Source organism: Botrytis deweyae (assembly GCF_014898535.1).
Source record: "Botrytis deweyae strain B1 chromosome Unknown BDEW_008, whole genome shotgun sequence".
Taxonomy (NCBI): domain Eukaryota; kingdom Fungi; phylum Ascomycota; class Leotiomycetes; order Helotiales; family Sclerotiniaceae; genus Botrytis; species Botrytis deweyae.
The window spans coordinates 1305094-1329414 of record NW_024066215.1 but is presented as its reverse complement, the minus strand read 5'-3'; the positions used below and the strand labels follow the sequence as shown (position 1 = coordinate 1329414).

General features: G+C 44.2%; 10 protein-coding genes across 10 annotated transcripts; 3 read left to right on the top strand and 7 right to left on the bottom strand.

Moving 5' to 3' along the window:
• Positions 1-180: 180 nt before the first annotated feature.
• On the bottom strand, positions 181-4230 carry EAE98_004579 (uncharacterized protein). The gene is made up of 6 exons (XM_038952199.1): positions 3879-4230; positions 3717-3806; positions 3387-3665; positions 3200-3290; positions 1861-3144; positions 181-1808 (listed from the first exon to the last, which is right to left on the bottom strand). Exons 1-6 carry the CDS (start codon positions 4014-4016, stop codon positions 778-780), a joined length of 2913 nt encoding a protein of 970 aa, XP_038811735.1. The 5' UTR covers positions 4017-4230; the 3' UTR covers positions 181-777.
• Positions 4231-4500: 270 nt separating this feature from the next.
• EAE98_004578 (uncharacterized protein) lies at positions 4501-4895 on the top strand (the record flags this gene model as incomplete). Its single annotated transcript, XM_038952198.1, has 3 exons — positions 4501-4638; positions 4696-4786; positions 4840-4895. 3 exons carry the CDS (start codon positions 4501-4503, stop codon positions 4893-4895), a joined length of 285 nt encoding a protein of 94 aa, XP_038811734.1.
• A 133-nt stretch (positions 4896-5028) lies between these two features.
• Positions 5029-5839, bottom strand: EAE98_004577 (uncharacterized protein; the record flags this gene model as incomplete). Its single annotated transcript, XM_038952197.1, has 2 exons — positions 5029-5669; positions 5740-5839. 2 exons carry the CDS (start codon positions 5837-5839, stop codon positions 5029-5031), a joined length of 741 nt encoding a protein of 246 aa, XP_038811733.1.
• A 252-nt stretch (positions 5840-6091) lies between these two features.
• On the top strand, positions 6092-7468 carry EAE98_004576 (uncharacterized protein; the record flags this gene model as incomplete). The annotated part of the gene is made up of 4 exons (XM_038952196.1): positions 6092-6316; positions 6391-6505; positions 6577-6755; positions 6841-7468. The coding sequence occupies 4 exons, from the start codon at positions 6092-6094 to the stop codon at positions 7207-7209; spliced, it is 888 nt and encodes a 295-aa protein (XP_038811732.1). The 3' UTR covers positions 7210-7468.
• Positions 7469-7689: 221 nt separating this feature from the next.
• EAE98_004575 (uncharacterized protein) lies at positions 7690-9340 on the bottom strand (the record flags this gene model as incomplete). The annotated part of the gene is made up of 2 exons (XM_038952195.1): positions 7690-9037; positions 9096-9340. 2 exons carry the CDS (start codon positions 9338-9340, stop codon positions 7690-7692), a joined length of 1593 nt encoding a protein of 530 aa, XP_038811731.1.
• Positions 9341-9976: 636 nt separating this feature from the next.
• Positions 9977-11442, bottom strand: EAE98_004574 (uncharacterized protein; the record flags this gene model as incomplete). The annotated part of the gene is made up of 5 exons (XM_038952194.1): positions 9977-10768; positions 10825-10947; positions 10998-11084; positions 11207-11272; positions 11356-11442. The coding sequence occupies 5 exons, from the start codon at positions 11440-11442 to the stop codon at positions 9977-9979; spliced, it is 1155 nt and encodes a 384-aa protein (XP_038811730.1).
• A 470-nt stretch (positions 11443-11912) lies between these two features.
• Positions 11913-15141, top strand: EAE98_004573 (uncharacterized protein; the record flags this gene model as incomplete). Its single annotated transcript, XM_038952193.1, has 3 exons — positions 11913-12261; positions 12308-14388; positions 14440-15141. 3 exons carry the CDS (start codon positions 11913-11915, stop codon positions 15139-15141), a joined length of 3132 nt encoding a protein of 1043 aa, XP_038811729.1.
• A 428-nt stretch (positions 15142-15569) lies between these two features.
• On the bottom strand, positions 15570-18622 carry EAE98_004572 (uncharacterized protein; the record flags this gene model as incomplete). Its single annotated transcript, XM_038952192.1, has 4 exons — positions 15570-17265; positions 17320-17498; positions 17637-18009; positions 18057-18622. 4 exons carry the CDS (start codon positions 18620-18622, stop codon positions 15570-15572), a joined length of 2814 nt encoding a protein of 937 aa, XP_038811728.1.
• Positions 18623-19334: 712 nt separating this feature from the next.
• On the bottom strand, positions 19335-22227 carry EAE98_004571 (uncharacterized protein; the record flags this gene model as incomplete). The annotated part of the gene is made up of 5 exons (XM_038952191.1): positions 19335-19907; positions 19958-20389; positions 20439-20600; positions 20649-21362; positions 21448-22227. The coding sequence occupies 5 exons, from the start codon at positions 22225-22227 to the stop codon at positions 19335-19337; spliced, it is 2661 nt and encodes an 886-aa protein (XP_038811727.1).
• Positions 22228-23577: 1350 nt separating this feature from the next.
• On the bottom strand, positions 23578-24321 carry EAE98_004570 (uncharacterized protein; the record flags this gene model as incomplete). Its single annotated transcript, XM_038952190.1, has 1 exon — positions 23578-24321. One exon carries the CDS (start codon positions 24319-24321, stop codon positions 23578-23580), a length of 744 nt encoding a protein of 247 aa, XP_038811726.1.

Sequence of the window (24321 nt, the reverse complement as noted above, 5' to 3'; positions counted from 1 at the left end):
AATCTCTATCAATATACTCTTCTCATTATCACATTTTGTGGTACGCTCACAAGGTATCCTCCTCTTCTCCTTACTATGTATTTCACACCATCCATTCTACGTCAAGTCCTTTCATCATATCACACCTAGAGGAACTTTCACTTTCCCATGTTCTGTGTTTCATCTCGCATCCACAACTAGGGCGACTAGAAATATTATATATTATACTGCTTAGATGTACTGCACCTACGAATCCCAATATTCAACCTTCCACACCGGGTCCTTGTAAACAAGCACATTTCATCGAGTAAAATTAACCCATCAAACACAGGTGAACATGAAAACCACATATCATTTTTTCCACAAGATATCATAAATTTCCTCACTTCTAATTCCAGCCCAAATCCATCTTGCGCTTTTCCATTCCAGGCCACCTCTCCGTCATTTCTCCATGCTATCACATATCACAGCATACAATCATCTACATTCCACAACCCCAGCGAAAAGAAGGCCACGCAACATGCTTCTTAAATTGTCCCATTCCTTCACCTGTCCATATGACCACATAAAATGCTCCCAAAATATACTCACCAATATTAACCCAACTCCGGTCCGAATCTGACCACCCGGGTTTTTCCTCCCGAATATTTTCACCACGCTATGACTACTTTCTGCCAAGAAGAGTAAAAATCCCCACCAGCCTCCAAACCTAATCGCTATGCCATTGCTACGATTGAAAATAGAGAGTTGAATACGAAAATTCTCCCTGTGTGTATAAACCCATGAATAAGAAGAGCTCTAACCACTATATTGAAACCTGGTAGCCTCAAGTCGGCCCAACCCATCCCTGGGAGCAACATAACGTCTTCGATAGGTATTTGTAAAGTCTTGCAATAAGCTGCGAACCTTTCGAACACCATCAGGGCCGATACTCAGCTTTTCTCGAATGCTGTTCATTAATCGGTCAATTTCTGCTTCCCTGACGGTTCCAGCTGGCAACATGCGTAGAATTCCATCAACCCAGCTGGCAGTTTCTTGTGGAAGTATCTCAAATAAGCCAAGAAGAACGCCACTGCCATCGGTAAAGCAGTCTCCTGGGAAACTAATCATCATGCCTTTCATGATTCCTTTCACTAATTCATTGCCGTTAGCGAGAATAAGCTGCCTAACCACTTGTTGAATCTCGGGTGGATTGATGTTGGAGGCTGAACTTGAAGGATTGTCACCACCGTAGCTGATGACATCTCGAACATAGTGTAGAACCGCAGATAGAGGCTCGCGTTGCTCGAGATCCAGAGCAGCGATGGCAGCCCTGAATATTGGCGTAAATAGATGCGATCGAATCATCTTGTGAGGGTAGTAGAGCAAAGCATCAAGTAGAAGACGGTAGAAATCCTCGATGACATCAGGGAGATCTTGAGGTGGGAGATCAGCCATGGCTTTCAACATCGCTGTCGACTGGGCTTCAAAGAAGGTGTAGATTGACTCTGTGGTTTGTTCATCGACGTGCTCTCGGTCCTCGGAAAACTCACGCAAGATAGCACTAGTAACCCAAAGGAAACAGCCCTGTCTTGACGCTGCAAAACCTTCTGCAAGTTTGTTGGCCATTTGGGGAAGGAGAGGAGCCATTGATGTTCGATACGATATAATCATGTATCTCCATGTACGACAAACCCGTTCACAAATTGGAGTAAAAGTCATGAATGAATCTAGAATAGTCGACAGAATTGGGAAGATCTCTTGGCAGTATTTTACAGCCGGATGATCATGATTTGACTCAATCCAAGGAGTAACAATCTGTATGAATAAGGTAATCAATTGCATATGATCTAAACATTTGTCAGTGATTGTCCGGTAAGTGCGACAGAAGAAAGTAATTACCAGCTACTTTAAGCTTTGATTCTTCATCGTTAGCTTGATTTGCCAAGGCCATTAGTCTGGACATCAATGGATCACAATATAATTTCATGAGTTGATATGTTTGTGATGGTGGTTGAACAGCAACAACAGATGCAACACCTTCTGTTAACTCTTCTTGACTAACTCCAGGTAATTTGTCGAGAGTCTGATCGTAAAATTGTTGCAGTTGTACTACTTGCCCACCAAGTAAATGTTTGCAATCGCTGCAAATGAATTTCATAGCCATGGCAGCTGCTCGAACAATCTCCTTGGAGTCTGTTGTAAACGACGATACAATGTATTGGAATTGGGACTCGAGGAATTCGGGGTGGTTCGAAGTCCACTCCGTATAACGACCTAATACCATGATAGTTGCAAATCGAAGTTTTTCGTGATGGGGAATCTGAACAAGGAGAGGTATGATTTGAGGGAGTATAATGTCTTCATCCCTATCAACTAATCGCCCCATCGCACGCATGCCAAAGAGAGGTGCTTCGAGCTGTTGCCAATGTGGCACAGAGGCTGCTGTTGCCTGACTAGCATAAGAGCCCATCCACGCCTTGATAGCGTCGTAAACTTTCGTGAGGCATGGTGTAACGCCCATAATCTCACAACAGTCTTTGAGAACGTCTCCCATATGGTGACGGAACTCCCGAAACTTTTCCTCTGCATCCCTATCGCCATCAAACAAGTCCGTTTCATCTGCGCCATCGGCTGTAGGGAATTCCAGATGCTTCATCATGATGTCAACGAGACTAGAGTATACATCCACATATTGCATACGAGCTTCGATGTACATCTCAAGGATGAGATAGAGTTTGAGTTCATACCAGAAGATGAAAGTAAGAGATATGGCATCCTTATCAAAATCTCTATGAGTACACTCTAAAATTGCCTCAACCAAAGGTCGGAAGACCTTAGGCTCTCGAGCAATCAAGACAACCCATGCTTCACCAGCTTCGGCGAAAATGCGAGTAAAGCCTTTGAACGAATCAGAATCTTCTTCTTGGGCAGCTTGCGCAATGCGAGGCTGAAGTGCTAATACACGAGGTAAAAGTATTTCGATGGTAGGCATGTACTCATCAACCTCACGAGTCTCCTTAAATACAGCACAAAGACAATCTGTTGCTGCTTCGAAGGAACGGTCGTTGTTCAAGGCATTAAATATTACCGGTAAAAGAGGCGAGTTAACTATGTCGGCGACAGGTACTTCGCGGAGCCAAGATGTGATGACTTCAAGTAATTGTGGATTTGTCGCAGCAGATTCTGTATGGTGTTTATTAGCCTCCTGCAACTGTATCCAAAAGCAATTATTACGTACCAGACGATTGTGCATATGCAATCAGCAGTTGTACCACTTGGGCGGTGTTATCTCCCAATAATTCCTGAGTTCTCTGTTGAAGCTCATCTTCCTAATTGACGCATTAGACTCTGATATTCCCAATAACTTCTCGACCTTTCCACATCGTTTCACATGCTCCGGGAATGGTGTATTTCGGCCCACATACTGTCAAAGTGATCTTTCGTCCTTCGGTGACTTCTTCTGGAAGAACTTTCAAGAAATCTAGAACGCAGGCGAGACTTTCTGCGGAGTTCCCTAATGTTGATACTACCATCGGCACTACATCCTTCCAAGTTGTCATCTGTATAGCTAAAATGGCCAAGCAAACGCATAGTTGGATTCGGATCGGTCGTGGCCCTGTCGCAAACACTTTCAACAGCTCTAAAAGCTGGTTTCTTAGAGCTGGTAAGGAATCGCTTGGTATTTGTTGAACGTCATATGTAATCTATAAGATTAGATTTCAATCTGAATAGGTGGGGTTTGTGATCATATATACCTTTCCTCTCAAAGTGGTAGCCGCAAAGAGCTTCGCATCTGGCTCAGCATTTGATGATAGGATGCCAATCGTGATCTGCCATGCTTCCGCCTACAGAAAAAGTGAGCCTGTGTCAACAACTAGATTGGCGCAATAGTATTGAGACTAGAAAACGCAACCTACCGACTTCTGGAAACTCTCTAAGAAACTATGCGCCGCCTCTTTCTGTCCTCGCTGACCATCGCGCATAGTATTTAAAGCCGCAATAACGGGAGTGAAGGCATCCTGCGGCCCACTCCCGTTCGTGGCAACAGCGACCATTTTGATGGAGGGGTAGGTCTTGGGAGACAATGACAAATTAACGGGGAGATGTATTCATGTACAGTTCGTAAATGTATCGGCAAAGAAATTACCGAATATAGAGAAATCTAGAAAAGAGGAATTAAGTGTATCAAGAATCTGTGATGAAATTTTTGTGGTTGTAGTATTTTGTAGGATTTCTTGGAAAGAATCAGAATGTTCTTTGGTTGTAGAAGTGATGTAGGGTTGACTTGTTCTGCCCGTTAAAGTTGTTGGTTACCGCAGCGAAATAAAGTTTTAGTGCCGTTTTGGCAGCCTTGTGGAAAGACAAGCTCAAGGTGCCCGTTGACCAACCGCGTCGAGAATTTTAAATATTTGATCAGGAGTTTAACGGATTCAAACCCAACTCTCTCACCACTCAAGCTATCTTTTGAATAACAGTCATAGTCTTTACAGACTGTGTCCTTACGAGTAACCACTTCAACAAAAATCAACAAAACTCATCATGAATCGAGGCGGTGGAGGTGGCCGAAAGGTCCTTCTTCCCCCAATCAACTTCATCTTCAAGCTGCTCCAACAGCATACGCCTGTGTCTATTTGGTTATACGAGCAATTGGGAATCAGAATTGAAGGAAAGATCAGAGTGCGCGCACAAATCCCCCCTCTTGCGATGATGCTTTTCTAATTGATGCGCTATTAGGGTTTCGACGAGTTCATGAACTTGGTGCTCGATGATGCAGTGGAGGTCAGGCAAGCTACAAAGGATAAAGAAGAGAGTCGCAGGGCACTGGGTGAGTTATCAGATTATGTGAATTTTGACGCACAGTGTACTAATACGATATAGGACAAATTCTCTTGAAGGGTGATAATGTTTCGTTAATCCAGAGCGCAAGTGGATAAGAGGTTATGGGAAGGCGTACATTCAGAAAGGGTTGTTATGAGAGCAAAAAGTACTGTAAGACCTGGACCATGAGTTTTAGGGGAGTTCTTCGGTCATCTGGCTTTCTATCTAGTTGTTTACATCGAGGTGGATCTATTCTCTGGACACAAGACCATCTTTAATCTCACCATCTCCCAACAATAGTCCGTGGAGAAGACTATCGTGCTCTCCTACTGGTACTGAGATTTCTGTTCCAGAATTCAAGAATTGCTCCTCAAGAGCCAAACCATAGAGCAATACATTTGTTCCTGGATTCGCTGGATCTGTCATTTGTGACCCTGACTGCTGCCTGTATCGATGCAAGAAGTAGTCATAGAAACCTTTGCCATGACCAAGGCGTCTTATGAAGTTGCTTTTAGGATCAATGTCAAAGGCCACCCCAGGCAACAGTATCATATCTAGACCACCTTTGCTCGAAACAGTCTTCAATATACTTTCTCGTTCATCCACAGTCTCTGCAGGGATCGTGGGAATTCCCCAACTATCTCTTTTCAAGGCTTCAAAATCTGCAAGGCTACGAAGGTCCACCATATCCATCACGGAACGGGGTGTATCAGGTGACTGAGAAGTAGATTTATGAAGGTAAGGTACGAAGACCTGTTTGCCAGATTCCAAAGCGTGCCTTACAATTGCATCAGTTTGTAATTCCCCAGTCGGCATAGCAAGATATATCCCTATTCGTTTGGCCTGTTGATATGGTTTGAAATTGATGAGTCTGTGAAGAACAGCCGCACCTAATCAAATTAATGAGCTGGCAGTATATAAATGTGAAACTCATTTTCCAATATGAACCAGAATACTTACTTTGAGTATGTACGGACTCATTTGTAACTGTAGACAGAACCTTTTTAATCGAGAGACGGAGCTCCTTTTTGCCTGATTTCAATGCTGCTGATGAAGCCATTGTTGATGTCAAGTAGGTAGGTATGAAAACTGCTTTTTGGGCCAACCACCAATGGCTGAACAAATACAACCTTGAAAGTTTGGAATATAATATCAGAAAAGGGCACTAGACTTATCAAAGCTTATCAATTAGCCTGATGATGATGAGAAAAAAAGACTTGAGCAATCACGTAGCTAGAATCCATATTTAAAATGTTGCTATTTTTAAGTATTTGCGGTGGAGGCTGCTTGCGGTGGCGCTAGATGTGGCTGAATGTTTATTAGCGATGTTACGAAGTCCATCCCTAAGTGGAAGTTCATGCTCGTAATTCAAAAACTTATTCATCGACAACTACCATCCAGCAATATGGCACCACTCGTTCTGCCTTCAGTATTAATCGCGAGCGCATATTTACTGTCAACTGTGTCTGCGGAGCCAAATGTAGCTGAGCTCGTTGGAACATGGTCTACGAAGTCCGCCGCAGTGTTGACTGGTCCAGTACGTTTTATTCTTAAATCAGGATGGCTGAATCATGAAAATTGCGATTGGCACGCGCTGACATCAAGAACTAGGGCTTTTACAATCCAGTCAATGATACACTACTCGAACCTACTCATACTGGAATCTCATATTCTTTCACCGCAGATGGCTACTATGAAGAGGCATATTATCGAGCGATCTCAAATCGTATGTATTCCTTCACAACACTGGAGCGAAGACGATTATTGCACGAAGAAATATAACTGATAATACCGTAGCTGCGAAACCGAGCTGTGTGTCATCGATAATGCAATGGCAACACGGCAAATTCGTCTTAAACTCGGATGGATCTCTTAGTCTGAGTCCCTTTAGTGTGGATGGTCGTCAATTGGAATCTGCTCCATGTACTGCCAGTACTGCAACATACACACGATACAACCAGAGCGAGACACTCCAGGTTCGTGATTGCGCCCGTCTATTATATTGGTTATCGATATATTGGAATATAAACAAGGTCGTGTTGCTAACACTTTAACTTGTAGAAATACCAAGTCTACACGGATCCTTATACGAAATTAACTCGACTTGATCTTTACCAATTCGATGGAACACCTGTGAACCCGATGTTTTTAGCCTATAGTCCCGCTCTGATGCTTCCTACTGAAACCCTCAACCCTACAACTTCAGCAACGTCAACTTCGAGCTCTAAAATGAAGCGGTGGCTGGGATACGGGGACGAACCTGAAGAGCCCACAACTTCGGAAGGCTACCTTCTTCCTCTTAACAAGAACGCCAAGCATATCAGTCGCGGTATCGAGCAACCTTCGCTTATCAATCGCATCGATCTTGACCTCGTTTGGTGGGCTGGAGTCGGATTAACCATCTTTGGAGGCGCAGCATATCTGCTATGATCATTTTGAGGCTGCACGATAGACTGTATTGTTGGATGTTTGTAAATTTGAAGGATTGGGGTTAGGAGATGAGGCATATATACCAATGGTGTCTGCAAACCAAGCACGGTGGAGTTTTTTGAGGGGTACCTATTTCTGGGATATAAGAACTTTTGGGTGGGAGTGATCCCCACTCAAGCAAGGCGTTGGAATTTTTCTATTGCGCGGGTTGTAATCTTTAGAAGTTTCTTTCCTCCCGATATTCATGCTAGAAATGTCAACTGAAGTTAAAAGAACCCCCCGAGTCTTGCATTATATATTTCTAGATCTTGATCGAGTTGACACAGGTTTTGGCAGATTTCTAATCATTTGAAGACTATATTAACTAACTTTCTTTTTGAACTTCGAAGAACGCTACCGAAACAACCTGCCATTACTATCTTTGGCACAAATTTATCTTGCGCTCTACTTTTTATAATTTCATAATATAAGACCATCAGCTCAGGAAGTGAAACAGCTTCCCCAGTCACCACCTGCAGTAGCAAAGCTCAAACTGTCCACAAACTTTGACAATCCGCATCTGCCCAATTCATCACCACCACAAGTTTCCAATGGCAGCACGCGATCGTTGACAATTACTCTGACTAGTTCCTCGCTCTCTCCTGCACAGGTCATCTTCTCAACATACATCCTCGCTGCAAATGGTACCGACCAACTCGCCGAATAGCCGTTCGTTTGCAACGCATCTTCTCTTGTAGTGTTTGATAATGCGCTTGTGGAATTATATAGACCCAGGGCGGAGAAAATCCCAGTCATGTCGTTGTCGTGACTGAAATCTGCATATAATTTGATGGACTTGTCAACGGGAAATGTGGCCGGATCGTCGTCTAAAGTATGGTTTGTGGATGTATGGTCTTGGAGGGGGGAATTTGTAAGGCGGGCAATCAGCTCGTTGGTGAACCCTACACCTTGTGTTGGGCCCAATGGGTTGCCCCAAGAGTATCCGTAGTATTTACCAAGGGATTGGTAGTAGTCGTAGGCTTTCCAGTCGGCAGCCGTGAAGATCTTGCAAAATGGAGAAATGGTTCCTGTAGGCGAGGCGACAGTATTGAAAGGGCAGAGATCCATGAAGTATATGGTATCAGCCATAGTAAGGTTGGCGCCGGGGAGGTTTGTATTAAGACGCGAAGTGATGTTTGGGGTGAAGATTGATGCCCACTTGGCTTGAGCAGAGTCTCCGATCGTGGAATCAGGTCCATCCTCGAAAGCAGTACAGAGACCATGGTCGAGAGTGTTGTTGCTTCCTTTATTTTCACTGATGATAACAATCTTGAATGGGTAGCTAGTATTCGCTGTGGATGACGAATCTGCTAAACGAGCCGAATTAAACCCTTGCGTCCAGTTTTGAGCAGACTCAACAACACGGTCTTGACCCGAAGAACGAATAAAGGGAGTGATGGATGAAGCTAGAGATTTGTACCGATTGTAGTACTTGATCCCAGAGTTGATGAGTTCCTGTTGTCCAAAAACGCTAAGCTGATCGGCTCCTAGGGTATATTTATAGTCCTTAATGAACTTATAATCTGCTCCATAGGAAGTAGTAGTATTTTGAATTCTCTCAACAAGAGCCATGTATGTTGCTGTCTTGCCAGCTGTAGGATCTCGCGCTCCATGACGAGACAAGATTTGAGCAAATGATATTTCACATTGATCAGGGACTGCGGCACTGATCTCTGAGGGAACTGAAAAATATGGAGAATATTGACCCCAAAAATGTGAGATCTCTGGTTGACAATAGTATCCGGCATTGATAGTATCACATGACGAGTTAGTAGGTAGTCCAAAACCTCTATATCGATGATTAGCAAGAAGATGAATAACAAGGGAAAACTTATAGATGAACTTACACTGCTGCCCAATAGACAAACCCTAAGACCATAACTGCTGCAATACCCATGTTGAGGACTTTTCTCCTTGATCCCTTCTTGAATCTTCTCAGATGCTGCTCAAGACTCTCGAGAATATCATCAGACTCTGTGCTAGTAACTGGATCTGATTCTTCTTCTCCCGACGAGGGCAAAGGCTCATATTTATACCTTTCTTGTGCCGCCATAGCACGTCGTATTGCAGTGCGCTTTAATGAGCGCTTCATCTTTGCGGCTCTGTTCACCCGTCTGTTCTCCCGTCTGTTTTCCCGCCTGGGCAAAATAATAAATCTAGAAGCTCGAATTGGAAGGTTTCATTGGCTAGAATGTCAATTGACGAGAAGGTCCAATGTTAGCATTCGCGGCCTCTCACCTGTACCTTGCAATTTATGAACTTTCAGCGCAAGTACGGAGGTTTTGTTTCTTCAGAGCTTCCTAATCCAAGATTAAAACCGAATCCGACTGGCAAGTATCATTGATGCGTTTCACCACGTGTGGTGATCCCCAAGGATGTCGTTGTTGACCTGCGAGCCTGCATTACCGAACAAGAACCGAACGGGTTCGAGCAATTATGCGACCACGTGATTCACCAAAAATGGGTGGACGTCTGGAGCTGGGGTCAAAGTTGCACAGAAACTGGAGAAATGGGGTTTTAAATTGAGTGCACTCAGATGTTGCAGAACGGGTTGTCATATCAATAGGCACCCAATTGATAAATTTCGAAATAATTCATAGGCAATCACCGGTTAAAAGCAAAAATTCCCCGAGTGATCTTGTGAGATTTAGTATTTTATGAGCAGTCCGGGAATTTTATGCACTTGATGGTACAGTCTATACTCCCCTAAACCGGGTATCTAATGTATCTACAAACGGCTGATAATCGCTCCAGCATACTCATGAGTCTTAGACTTTCCGCCCAAATCACCAGTCAAGGTCTTACCTTCTGCCAAAACATCGAAAATGGCAGTCTCTATTCTCTTTGCGTGGTCATTCAAACCCATGTGTCTCAACATCATGATGGAACTGAGGAGAAGAGCGGTAGGGTTGGCAAGAGCCTTGCCAGCAATATCTGGAGCAGATCCGTGGACAGCCTCGAAGATAGAGCATTCATCTCCAATGTTTCCGGAAGGAGTAAGACCAAGACCACCAATAAGACCAGCGCACATATCTGAGAGAATATCTCCGTAAAGGTTAGGCATAACCAAAACTTTGTCGTTGTATGGAGTTGGGTCGGTAACAATCTTCAGGCAAGTATTGTCAAGTAATTCAGAGTCAAACTCGACGGCTGGGAAATCCTTGGAAACTCTGTTTGCGGTGCTCAAGAAAAGACCATCACTCATCTTCATGATGGTGGCCTTGTGAACAGCTCGAACCTTCAACTTGTTGATATCTTCGGCGTATTGGAATGCGAATCGTAGAACACGCTCACTAGCTTCCCTTGTAATAAGCTTGATGCTTTGTACGACTCCGTCTACCACAACGTGCTCAATACCAGAGTATTCTCCCTCAGTGTTCTCACGGATGAGAACGGTGTCAACATTATCGTAAGGTGTCTTGTATCCTGCGATTGAGCGACATGGTCGAACGTTGGCGAAAAGGTTGAAAGTTCGGCGAAGAGTAAGGTTCAAAGATACATGACCTTTGCCGATAGGGGTCTAATGTAGATTAGTACCAGGCGCGGGTGAAAGACTACTAGCTGGGATAGACATACTGCCAAAGGACCCTTCAAAGCGACCTTGTTTCTGTTGATACTCTCGATAGTCTCTGCGGGGATAGTGGTCTTTCCGTCCCTGAGTTGCGGGGTAACGTCAACTGGTTCCCACTTGATCGGTGCCTATACTCCGTGTCAGAATTGACTCGAGATCCTTCAAATTTTCTCCTTACCTTGGCGGCTGTGAAGATATCCTTCACGGATTGGGAAATCTCTGGACCGATACCATCACCCTCAATCAAACTAACTGTGTAAAGTCCCTTATGAAATGTCAGTGTCCATATCCCGAGAAATTTCCATAGTATACAATTGTATCCCTTCCATTCCATTACAAAGTGGGCAGTATTGGAACCATTCTCTTCTGGTTGGGGAAATGCCTTACATCGGATCCCTTTTGGCCGTGGAATTGGGCAATCTTGGGTTTCTCGGTAGCATATGTGCGGCTGGCCTACAATCATACATGGTAAGCATGTGGTTCGAATCTTGAATACGCAATAGCTGCATAGGAGCTAGAACTAAACATATTCTTACCTGGACAGCGGTTGGTTTCCAAGCACGTGAAGATACTTGGATGCACTGTCTTCGCGCAGGAGCGCCAAAAGATCTAATTGCTAACATACTGTCTGCCAAATGAATTCTCGCCAAAAAATGCAAGAATGTATTGGAAGAGGGGGGGAAAAGAGAGTGAACAAGTCCAAATGAGTATAGGGAAAGAAGATTTGAAGTCGCGGCTAACTTGCGGAAAGTTGCTTTTTTCCTCAAGTAATGGGTTGCTGCTTGGATTCCGCCGTTCCCACTTTCAGCCGTTTTGGCCCGGAACCATTATCGGCAATTCCCGATTTACGATTCTGTACCTAATGAGTATTGATGCTCAAATTATTAATGATTGAATGATACACCTTCAAACAAACATTGGATTGAACGCCGTGAAGTAGAACCTCGACGAATTATAATATATTCCATAAATTCAAGTTCAATTCAATTCAAATTTGGAATCACAAAGTGGAATATGTAGCGTTGGAATTTAATTTATGAATCGATACCTTTAAATATCTGTTGCGACAATCTCGAATTAAACACGATTCAATATGACGGACATGGAGCGGACCATTTTGGACCACTACCAGCTTTCATCTCCATATCCTATAGAATGGCCGGCGGATAAAGACACAAGTGATGCTTCAGATGAGGAGGACGATGATCCCAAGTCGAACCAAAATGGTGCAATGGCTGCAGCTGTCGCGCGCAGAAAGTCCAAATACTTCGCCCTGGAAAGAGCCAGTGATCGCAAGAGTCTCATTCCTAATGCACAGAAGTCGGGCGATGGGGTCGAGAATTTGGTTCAAAGAGATGAGCAAGATCCTCTAGGAAGCACCGATAGTGTTGTTAGAGTTCTACGGCAGCAGGGTCTACCAGTACAAGACGACATAGCACTGCGTTTGTCTATCCTCCATTTCTTTTCTACTTTCGCTGACGGTACTAGGTAACAGGTTCCTCTTGTCGTCTACAACATTCTCGCCCGCCTTATTCCTCTCCCAAGTTCATTCTACCGCCTCTACCCAAGATCTATTACGAGGTTTAGATCTACTCTCTAGATCGATTGACCAAAAGTCCGCCTCCCTTAAGGTCCTCGTCGAATCGAACTTCGAACGTTTCGTGCGTGCGAAAGCCACAATTGACAATGTATACACTGAAATGAAATATCGGGGGGCAGAACCACCCACAGCTTCTCGAGCTAGACCTCATTCCCGCCATGCCAGCAGAAGTAGCTTTCGAGCGAGTAGTGGTAATCAGATTGGGATGACGACTCCGGCACCTGTGGATGTCAGAAAAAAGAACGCTTTGATGAAAGAAAGCGAATATGGTGTCCTTGGAATAAAGACTCCTCTCTTAGACGTCTCCGCAAAGGCAGAAGAGGTGTGGGGACCTGCATTAGGGGGAAGAGAGAAGGAAGATAGCCTGAAAGTAATGGCTGCAACCGTTGATCGATACAAAGAATATTACGAGGTTAATGCTGCTATTACCGATAGTATCAAGCGTAAAGACTATGAAAGTATTGTCGAAGAATATACAAAAGCAAGACGGTTCGCGGATGACGCAAAGAAACTCACCGAAACGTTAGGAAATACACCACCGACTGATCCTCAGATACACCAAATTCTTCTGGCTGCTCGCGTATGGCATGACGTCGAACAGCAGATTGAGGATTTTAAACGTGATGTATGGAAGAAGTTATCATTGGCACAAGGTTCAGCTAGAACAGACGGTATTTTTGGCGCTCAACAGGATCAACACATGGAACTTATTGGAATATTACTCGAATTAGGAGTAACAGATAATCCTATCTGGGTTTGGTTACTGAGTCGTTTTGATCACCTTAAGGTCAAAATACAGACAACTTCAGACCGTTCCAAGGTCGAGATTGAAATTCTGCGGCGGCGACTAGCTAGTGCTGAAAAGCCTGCACCTCAAGTTATTGCTACTCATTTACGGTCGCTTGGACGTCAAATAGTAGACAACAAACAAGTCTCAGTCGATTCTCCAGACATCATTGAGCTATGGGAAAAATTGAACTCGTTTCTCCATAGTATGTTTTCTGCGCAAGGAATTCTTGGCGAAGTGACAGAATTCTGGCAAACTGTTCAGAGTTTTATTGATGGCAGAGCACAGAAAGCTTTGCCAGTAGGTATAAATGGAAGGTCTCGAGAGCATCATCGACTCTCTGACAAGAACATTATTGAGTTGCAACAAGGAACAGTTGAGTTAGTAGATATGCTTCGGGAAAGCATATACGAGTTGTTTGTTGATCCTCCAATTGAGGATATCTCAGCATTGTTTTCGCCTTTACCACCCACCCCACGCACACCAAGAACGGCTGATTCGTTGACCCCGTCTGCCCTTCGAGGTTCTCGATTCACATTCGATCCAAACAATCTACCACCCCCATCCCCTCGACGAGGTGAAGCATGGGAAAAATTTGCCTTCTGGCCACCATGGTCAAATTCAGCCAGTGGAGTCCATTATTTGGCCAAATTCCTTGCGCTTGTAGGTTCCGGTGCAAGTGAAATGGCAGGAGTTTCACCTGTCATCAATGGAGATGGTTCAGCTCTGGAAAGATTAAAAGCTCTTGTTGGAGGTGCCCGTGAGAGATGCGTGACTGCAATACTTGCAGCATGGAATAAAGATGCCGAAAACATCAAAGTTTTGGAAGATTGGAGGCGTTCTCCAGATAAACGAGACTTAACCAGAATGCCAGCTAATTTCAGTGCTTTTGAAAGCGCGATTCTATCAGGCATGCAAAAAATTCTTTACATTTCCGATGCATCAATTAAGCAAGGCTCGGCTGAAATTGTTCTACCTCCGCCAGCCAAACTCTTGCAAATGGTTCGCAGTCAGTTCGTGACAACCCTCTATAAAGCATTGAGTGGGATGGTCGAGAACGCAGAAAGATCCGTCAAGAAAACCGAAGATGATTGGACCGCCGATACCGATGGTTTGGCGACTCCTGTGGCGATGATCGTTGCTACAAGTATGGGTGCTGGAACTGTCGATGCTAGCGATCGCGTAAGTCAAATAATTTATATCCTTTTCTGGAAAATGAATTAACTCTTGTAGAATGTTCGAATGCTTTTAACTTTAAGCAATCTCCAGGCACTGCGTGTTGATGTCGTTCCAAATCTTACAACGCAGTTCGAGAATGCTTTCTCGGTCAAACTTACAGAGGAAGCTAAGACAATAAGAGACGTCCTAGGGCAAATTGACGCTCGTCTTTTCCAATCGTATACAAAACCTACTGTTGAGACTCTCCGCGGTATTGTGCGTCGTGGAGTTCTGGCACCAGATTGGGCACCAACCGAACAACCAAAAGAAGTTCGTCCTTATGTATACGAGGCTCTGCTTTGTCTCGTTATCGTCCATACCCAAGTATCTACTACTGCCTCTTCCCTCACCGGTCAAGTTCTCTCTTATCTCTTAGAGCAAGTATCCCTGGAGTTCTTAGAGGCTTTCAAACAACGTCAGCGATTTCCTCTCAATTCTCTTATGCAGGCTACTCTTGATATTGAATTTGTCGCACAGACTATGAATCAATATACAACAGAGCGAGCAACAGAAACATCAAGCCAGATCTATCAGGAATTGGATAAAGGAACAGATGGTGAAGCGAGAGCCAGGTTGCAAAAAATACTGCCGGGCATGAGAGTAGATTTGAAGAGGCTGAGGGAGGCGAGTAAGAGTGAGTTTGCTTGCTTCAAGAAGCCTAGGAGCGGGAATAAAGCGGATAGAACTGCCAGTTCTAGTGCGCAAAGTACTATTTAGACAGGAAGATCAATTAGAAAATAGCCTCTTCCAAGATCGCTCCATCGTGATAGCAACACATGGACCTCAATCGAAAACTTTGATTAGTTGCGAAGAAAATCCGCAGTTGATTTAAAATCCAAATTTCACAAAAATTAGTGGATCATTGTTATATTTGCGAAGTTTCTGGATCTCAAAAGCATTGCAGAATCAATACGGCTGCCCTTTTTTCCTGATGATTCAGAAATTTGTAATATTTTGATTGTTTGGATACATCACAGAGTTTCTGTACCCATTTGCCAGTACGCATTTATGTATGTTAAATATCATAATAGACGTTGGATTGATTGACTAGGCCGTAAATTCATACCCCTTAAAACAAATTGCATACCTTGCCCCGGCTCAATTAGAAATAATTAAAACCACCCCTCCTAAATCTGTTCCTTAGATTAGGAACTCTCACTCACTCTGTCCGTTGACTTTTCGACATCCCCCGTATTCGGTGTCCAAAGATCCAAAAGCTTCTTAACCACATCATCGCCCCTTTTCAAGATAACCGGAATTTTAATGACATCTTCTTCTTCATCGCTATCATCCGAGATTTCACTATCGGAATAACGCCGGCCCATACGTCTATCATTGCGACGTGTTCTTCTCACTCGTCGGATTCTACTATCATAGGTAGTATCACTATCACTCCCTGAGCTACCTGAATCATCACGATCACTCATACTCATATCTCTAGCTCTAGCTCTCCTATTGCCTCTCGGTCGTGGTCTGAAGCGATCAATAAAGACTGAAGGTCCCCGGCCTGGTACAGGCTGTGGCTGTGGAGGCGGTGGAGGAGGTCCAGGCATTGGTATTCCGACTGGTGGGCCTGGGCGTGGAGGAAGACCGTTGTTAAAGCCTGGGCGTGGTGGTCCTCGCACAAGCAAATTGTAAACCTCAGATGGTTTATACTCTCTCTTCAGAGATCTTCGAGCGATCAAATGCATCATTGTTGCCGTTTGGGCTGCTTGACCGCGCATAGCGAGATCCACTTCTCCTACACTATTGTGAAGACTTAGTTCCACCCAGCACCATTCAAACCTGAAATCTCGTTCTTTTACTTGAAGATCTTCCAAGATCTGGGTCATGTGAATTGCTTGTTGATCTGTGAGACGGAGTTGAGAATTGATTACGGAGCTTCCACGTTTATTGAAGGAATCCACGCGAGCGACTATATCGGGAAGTGAGTTATATTCGTGGGTTATGATTACCTTGAACCATGAGCGAAGCAGACTGGACTCGTCAGGCTCGGCTTGTCGAAGCGTGTACTCAGCGTATGTTGTGAGAGCAACCAATAATTCAGCATCGCTGTAGATGTGGGCTTGGCTTGAATTAAACTGTGGTCTAGGAGCCGGAGGCGGGGGTGGAGGTGGAGGTGGAGGAATACTAAGGCCCCTGGGTGCTGTCATTGGAGGATGCCTTATCGTTGGGAGCATAGCAGGAGGCGGAGGCGGATGCGAATATGGAATACCTCTAGGAGGAGGAGGGGGAGGACCCGATAGCACTCCAGGAGGTGGTGGACCTGGTTGAGAAAACCCTGGAGGCGTAGGAGGCACAGGAAAGCGCTGTAAAGAAGGTTCCACAGTTCCATGAGGTATTGGACTTATATGTTTGCCATCATCCAGGTGCTCTCGAACAATGGCTAATATGATTCGGCCGTTTGAATGCTGTGGTAAGATAGGAGTGACAGACTTATTGGCAATGAGACGCATCCACAAATTGTTTTTATTCTCTTGTAGAACCTTAAGCACCACTACCTCTCGACGCGATTTTGTCTGCCCACAAGGACATAGAGCGATACCAAGTGTGCTATGTTCAACTCTTGTCAAGTTGCTGAAAGTCTCAAGCCAGCTATTGTCATTCAATTGGCTCAGAATCGTACGCATGTGCGTAGTTTCCAGGCTGTGAAATGCTGAGTGGGGGATTGGCCTAACATCATAACCTTGAATGAGAAAAGCGTCGAGTACGCTTGAAGTACTTTCCAAGACTTTCTTCATCTCAGCAGCAAGAGACTCCTTGCTTCGAAAGAGGCTTCTGATCTTGAAGCTAAGGCGGTTGTGGGGAGAATTGAAGAGTTGGCCTTCTGGTGCTCGGGGCCTGTCATCATCAGTACTAGGAAATTTGCAGTCCTCAATTCTACGTAGAACTTACTCCGTGTTGTTGTTCACTACTTCCTCCTCCTCCTTCTTTGTTACTGAATGTGCCTTGTTTTCCTCGCCTTTCTCATCCGATAGTATTCGTGGAGATGTTGGGGGATGTGTTAATGGCAATGCTTGCTTCAATGGCGGCGTAGTGGAACCTCTGTGGCTCTCGTATGAGGGGGGGTTGGTCTTAATCATATCAGTACACGTGCAAAGGTATCCCGTAGGGGCTCATATACTGTGGGCTTTGGAGAAAGGGTTGAGTGTTGTGGAAAAAGATAGAAGAAGTGTCTAGAAACCCGGATGTGTCTCGGGGAATTTACTCACATTTAGATTAATAAATCTTGGGGAAGACGTAGAATTTGGGGTCGGCGGTCTTGGCATGAATGCCATGCCAGGGGGTGGGGTAGCTCTTACAACCCTCAATGCGGGCTGAGGAAGACATCTGTCAACAGGTGGAAAGGGCGGAGGGGGCGGAGGGCAGTGTGTAGCGAAATTCGGGCGTGAGTTTCGTCCTATCCTAGAAATCATCGAGCTAACATCGATATCAGTATCCGAACCACTCAGTGTATACGCAGAGCTACTGCTGGAACAAAAGTTTCGACGCCGACCTGGTGAAGATCTACAAACTAGATCGAAGGTGCGGTTGATACGTTCGTGATAGAGCACGATCTTTTCGATATCGACTTTTCCAGAAGATCTGTATTTGGTAAGTATTTGCTTCTCGATGGAATGTTTTAAACTCACAGATCTCCTAGAAGCGAGCCAACAGTAACAACTTGGTATACCAAGAGAAGATGCAATTGGATCTTTTTGAACCGCTCTAGGTAGGCATAGGTATCGTTGTCTACACGATACCACACTGCAGTCTCGAGGTCATTTAAGAACTTCTCCTCGTCGAGCTTCAATTGCGTTGGCACCACAGGCGCAATGATATTCTCTTTGGCTTTCTTCGCTATTTTTCCGTTCTTCTTTCGCTCCACCTTCTGAGCAGCTTTTGTGGCCGTAGGAGCAATCTTGCCCAAGACCTTTGCGCACTCTCCTACCAGCAAATTCACAAATTGAAGGCCATTATCGCTAAAGACGTGATTCAGGGATTTACCCGCGTCTTCTCGTTTCAGAAGGCCAAGCACTTCGTTGAGCGTACCAATGGTGGAACTGAGAAGGCTAATATGTTCTTCAACAACACTAGGTATAAGGTGCTCATTCTCTGTAGAGAGCAGTCGATATTTATGAAAAACGAAAGAAAGCCGTCCAGCATAAGCTAAGATGCCGTCTAGGCCCACTACATCTTTCGCTGCAATATTTTCCATTCCTGCTGTATCTTTCCGCGCAGGAAATTAATGGTCTAGGTGAAATGAAGGGATTGAATGAGATCTTCGAATGGTAAAGGTCGAGTTGAAAGGGAATTAAAACACCCAAGCAATCAGAATAGATAAATACTGCCTTGTTTCCCCGCTACAAACTTATCGAAGTGAGGCTGACCGGCCGCAAATGCTTCATTGGAGGAAATGGAAAAACATGTTATGTCAAGCCACAATTCGACTCAAATGTGGTCATGCAGAGAATCTGCATCCTTTTTGATTGTAGGTAGAGTGTTTTGCGTTGCACGATTATCAATTCAAAACTCACCGACTGGACTCTGCGTAAACGGTAATGGTCATCTAAGAAGCCATCTGCGGATTAAGAGAATAATCGTCTTGTCTGTAACATTTTTCGAACCATCTTATGGAAGTACAAACACAATACATCAATATTGTTCTTTCTAGGATTGACCTCTTTCTGACCCGAGCATTTGGGGTCTAAATGTAAATTCTGGAAGAAAGGCTGGATGTTGGCTCTCACAGACGTCTAAATGGAGACTAATGACCATGGAAATATGCCGGCATCCGCAGACCGATCAGCTTACCAAAGTTTCCTTCACAAATGGGGCGATTCGTGTTACATTTCACCACATGGCGAAAAAAATCGACCAATACCGACATTGCAAACATGGCGTCATGGATGGATGGGTTGACACCGAGTTCATATTTCTCTACACCACTTAAGCATGACCCCAGTCAAACCCTCGATACTACCAGGAATTTCCTCCAATGCAATATCTACTTTCCACATACGACCTGCAATTCCACCCACTTGTGCCGCACCGATAGCTGCAGATATTAGTAAATCATAATCTACCAATCTTTCCCAAGCCCCCAAAGCGACATCCCTCCCCCATACTTTAGCACTACCTCCTAAAGCTGTAACTCCCGTGCTCGATGTCTGTATCTTGTACCTTGATGTCAAGGAGCTATACTCGTCGTAAGCTATTGCGAAATTGCAAGTATCTGTGTCTAGAATAATGTCAAGTCGTGCGGCAGCTATCAGCATAGCGAGTTCCAACTCGGATAAGCCCTGAAGGATGTGGAGTTTAGAGTCCGGGGCTGACAGTGCCATGTTAGCCATGTTAAATGATTGGCCACGCAATGGGAAGTTCTGCATTGAAAGACTTGATATAGGAAGAATCGAGGAGGTAAAAAATGCCGACACCGATTTAGAGCGGTAAAAATTTGATTGAATATGATGCTTGAAACTTTTGTCGTTATTGTATAGTTTCTGGCCGCAGTATTAGTTATGTGAGTGTGATAGGGAACATAGGACCTTACCTCGATCATGTTCTGCCAAAATGATAGGAACTCTTTTTGTCCAGGTGTCGAGATATCAAATCCCTCGTCATCGTAATCATCGCTGTCAACAATGAGGCCCTGTTTACATACTTCCCAAAATGCTGGAAGACTTCTGGGTAATGATAAATGAACATATCGGTGACTAAAACGACTTTTGACTCTCTTTTCTAGACTCTCGACTACATCCACACGGGTGGTTAGACCAAGTACAGCAATAGGCGCTTTCCTGGCCTGTGCTATGTCGAATAAATTATAGAGTAAAGTTTGTCGAGAATGTGTCGTGAATAGGTCAAATTCGTCTAGTACAAAGATAACAGATTTAGCAGCATGGTCTGTCTCGATTTCTGATATCTCCGATGGATGGGAGAGTAAAGCCAGAAGAGACGCCAAGGTATCGGCATAATTATTAATCTGTTTGAAATGTTAACGCAGGCATAATTCTGACCACAAAGATATTTACCTTGCCATTAGAGTCATCTTCGACTTCCATTTCCCTGCCCAACTGTCTCCATATCTCGCGCAACGCTAGCCGATCGTCAGTATGGATGAATCCATTAAGTCTAACCACATGGAATTTTTGTCTATGGTCTCTTCCAAGATCTGAAATTACGGTTTCAACCAGCTGCACATGAATTAGCTTAATGTCTAAGAATATCGGTATGGATCTTACGGTAGTCTTTCCAGAACCCCTTGCACCAATAATCAACATAGAGTTACCCTCGCCCGCCAAAACAGTTTGTTCGACGAGTTGATGTACCTTATGCATGTCGTCTTCATGGCCTTGGATTTTTAGACGTTTCTCTCCGGTAAGGCGATTCAGTAATGCTCTTTGCATTGTTTTCAGATGGGTTTCGAACCCCTCGATGCCGGGAATTTCATTTGATATTGGAACCAAATCTGTTTTCCCATCGAGTAAATCATGATCTACATCAGAAATGCAAGTTTTACAAAGCCATTCGCCCCGAGGTTTCTTGGGAATATTGCCGCAAGATTGGTGAACGGCATAATCACAATTCTCACATAGAATAATCTCGTTCGGTATCTCTGAATCCAATCCTTCACAAACAGCACATGATACTTCGTCATCAGAGTCGCTCACACCATCATTCTCAGCAGCCCTCGCTGCCTCTGCTGCTACTCTAGCCTTTTGACACTTCTTACAAAACCAATCTCCTTCAGGTATTTTTGGCACACTGTAACATTTCTGATGCACAATGAGCGGGCATCCATCGCAGAATATAATTTTGTTCGGAGCTACCGAATCAGGTTTTGTGCAGATCTCGCAAACAGCACCTTCATAATCGTCATCATAATAACCATCATCAATCGAATGCGACGTGGATGGTATAGTCTTGCCCTGTAGATTCTTGAGGTGTGCCTCAGACTATTTTCTGATTAGTACACATGATGTTCATATCTGCAACATCGCCCGACGATAAGCAGTCTGCTTTACAAATGATTTTACCTACCGGAATATCTTTAAACCCCTCTAAATTATCCTTACCAGATTCATCAAATGCAACACTCTTCCTTATTGTTGAATTTCTAGACTTGCTAGGAGTCAGGATACCTTTTGGGATCGCGGCCGTTGAATCTGCCAAACCATCTATTATCCGCTTTGGTCGGCCACGTTTCGGTGTGCTGGATCCAGGCATTTCAGTGGTCTCCCCTCGAGCCTTTGAAACTACGTCTTTTGAATTAGAGAATCGCGTCGATTGACTCCTGGATGATGTTGTAGACTTCTCCGCAGGCTCTATATCTTCATTACTAGCTTCGATGTCCTTATTCTGCTGGTTCCTCGTAGATTCATTCTGAATAGCTTGTCGTGATAATGCTTTCGCCTTCTGAAGATATTCTTTATTCTTAGGCGGTCGCCCACGACCACGTTTCACAGGGGGCACCACTTCCTTCGCTGTAGACTTTGCCGCCTTGGTGCTTCTCGCTACCGGTTTGGTATTCGCTTTCCCTGATGCATTTGTATTCTCTTCCTCGTCATCCGTAACCTTAAAGTCGTAGATATCCTCGCCCAATTCGTCTGCACTATCTTCAGCCTCCTTCTTAACGCTCAATCCAAGCAGTTTCTTGAACCGACCCGAGATACCACCAAGCCTGGAGGTAGGTACATCTACCTTTTGACGTTTCGCTGCAGATGTTTGCGATTTTGCAGGTAGAGGGGATAATTCGTCAGCTTCATCTGATATACGAGATCTAAGGCGTTTCCGTGTACTTGATGGTTCTGGTGGTGGCATAATCAAAAAAGGGCGACTTTAGACTTTCTTCGTGTCTAGGAAATCATTCATGTCTTTGGCAGATTTGATGGAAACCAAATGGAGCGGTCGACAATTATAAATGTTGCTTGGGAGACGCGTCGTGAATTAAAATAGCGCTAGCGGCCGCTGTACTACAGGGGCTTTCAAAGGTCGAATGTGTATTGAATATATCAAGCATCATTCAAATCATCTGTTGTCCTCAAAACATTGAATCATTCAAGGCTTCTTACACTCAATGTCTACTTGTTGCTCCTATATGTTTCTAACATACTCTCTGATTTCTACGGTGCAAGTGCACCTATATCATTCTATGCAAAACCTTGAATGGGTCATCAAGTTGTGCGATTCTAAATTTCCACTTCACTGAGAGGATAGCATATAGCCAAGAGCAGGGTATCCAGTAGTTTGGATTGACATATTGGGTGTGACTTTCAATATTCGAGATGAGTTCAAAGTCAAGATCATCTGAATGTTACAATTAAATTCAGGAGTTGAAAGGCTCAAGTTGTCGGACAGCAGTCCTTGACGTTGGAAACCCTGACTCAGATTGTAGCGCAACACTGTCTCAGGGTTGCATCATGGATTGGCAATTACTACCTTTGTTTAGAAATACGAAAAAGCATCTATATAGTATGGCCAATGATTTCCCGCTGTCTTGATGTCCTTATGCAATTAACTGGTCATGGGCAGTGAGGCTGTGATCGAAGAAAATTACTGGTCGATAATCACTATCTAAAATACTGTCCATTCTATTATCTCTTTTCCTCTCGGTTGTTCCGATCAGAGACAACGTGAATAGAGAAAGATCTCCCAATCATTGCAACATTATTTATTCTTCCACTCAAATTCCATGACAACGTTCTACATAGTGGCTACCTAGTACGCAAGGCTCAATGATAATCCCGCACTATACTGGTACTATGTTGTAACTGTTGAACAATTTCATGCACTTAGATCACATGATTTGGATCTTTGCAGCGATAGTCCCAAATATATCTGCGGAAAATTATAAGATGATTTGCTGATAATTTCTTGTTTATCTACACATACAGTCCCTCGAACGAGAAAGGCGCGGGGTTGAATAGCTATAATGTTCCCAAGGCTGTGGTGTTGAAGGTTCTATTAGTTAGGATGAAAATTATTAGATTAACTTCGTTATGAACGGCTGAAAGCCATCAAAAGATTCCCCAACCAGGCATACCAGATGTCCATTCTATCTTATCGTTATGGTCATCTCTCATATCCTTGTGCCATAAGACACTTCACTTCGCCTTCGACTGCCTCTATAAAGTAAATAATTGCGCCGGAACAGTAGCCCTAGAATATTACCTAGGACGAGTAAGTGGGCAAGTCTTTCTCGTCTTCATTCACTTCCCTGACTGTAACATTGAACATGTCCTTCATTTTCGCCCCGAACTTGGTCCAAGTACACTTCCCAGGAATGCAATGACACACACATCCACAATCCATCACATCGTCTTCTCTTGTTTTGTCGCCCGCGTGGAACCCCAATGTCTTGTTCTCTTGATAAAGAAGCAGCTCAAGAATCGATAAATAGATGAAAGTGTCCAATTCCCCTTCAGCATTTTCAGAGGGTTCTTCTGACGTGACAACATTGCACTTGTCATACATGTGAAATTTGCCAGAAACCCCGTTGAAACAATTCGGATCGAAAGCCATCATAGCGTACACTCGCAGCTCGCCTTTTTTCGTTAAGATGTATTGCATTGTCGTTTTCTGGTATTTCCATATGTATTTTCCCGAAAGTTCCCGACCTTCGAGGTATTTTTCAGAAGCAGTATAATTGAAAGATAATCTCTGATGAGTTGAAAAACAAAAGTTTCTGCGCTTCAATCGGATTTGTTTTCCAGAAGCAAGACACATCAGGTATCCTCTGCCCCTCTTATTGACAGTAAGCCAGGAAGATTCAGAGGAAGGCGGTGGTAAAGGGGAGTCATCCCGTGTAGATGCAAGGTGAAGTCCAGAGGCAGGGGCTGCAAGATGCCAGCGTGCTTGTGACTGGGGATTGATGAAGCATTCTACCTTGAGGGCGCCGTGGTAATACGTCGACAT

Coding starts and splice junctions, on each gene's coding strand:
- EAE98_004579 (XM_038952199.1), bottom strand. CDS start 4,016: ATGGTCGCTGTTGCCACGAACGGGAGTGGGCCGCAGGATGCCTTCACT. Junction 3,807..3,878: donor TAGAGAGTTTCCAGAAGTCG/GTAGGTTGCGTT, acceptor CTTTTTCTGTAG/GCGGAAGCATGGCAGATCAC. Junction 3,145..3,199: donor TGCATATGCACAATCGTCTG/GTACGTAATAAT, acceptor AACACCATACAG/AATCTGCTGCGACAAATCCA.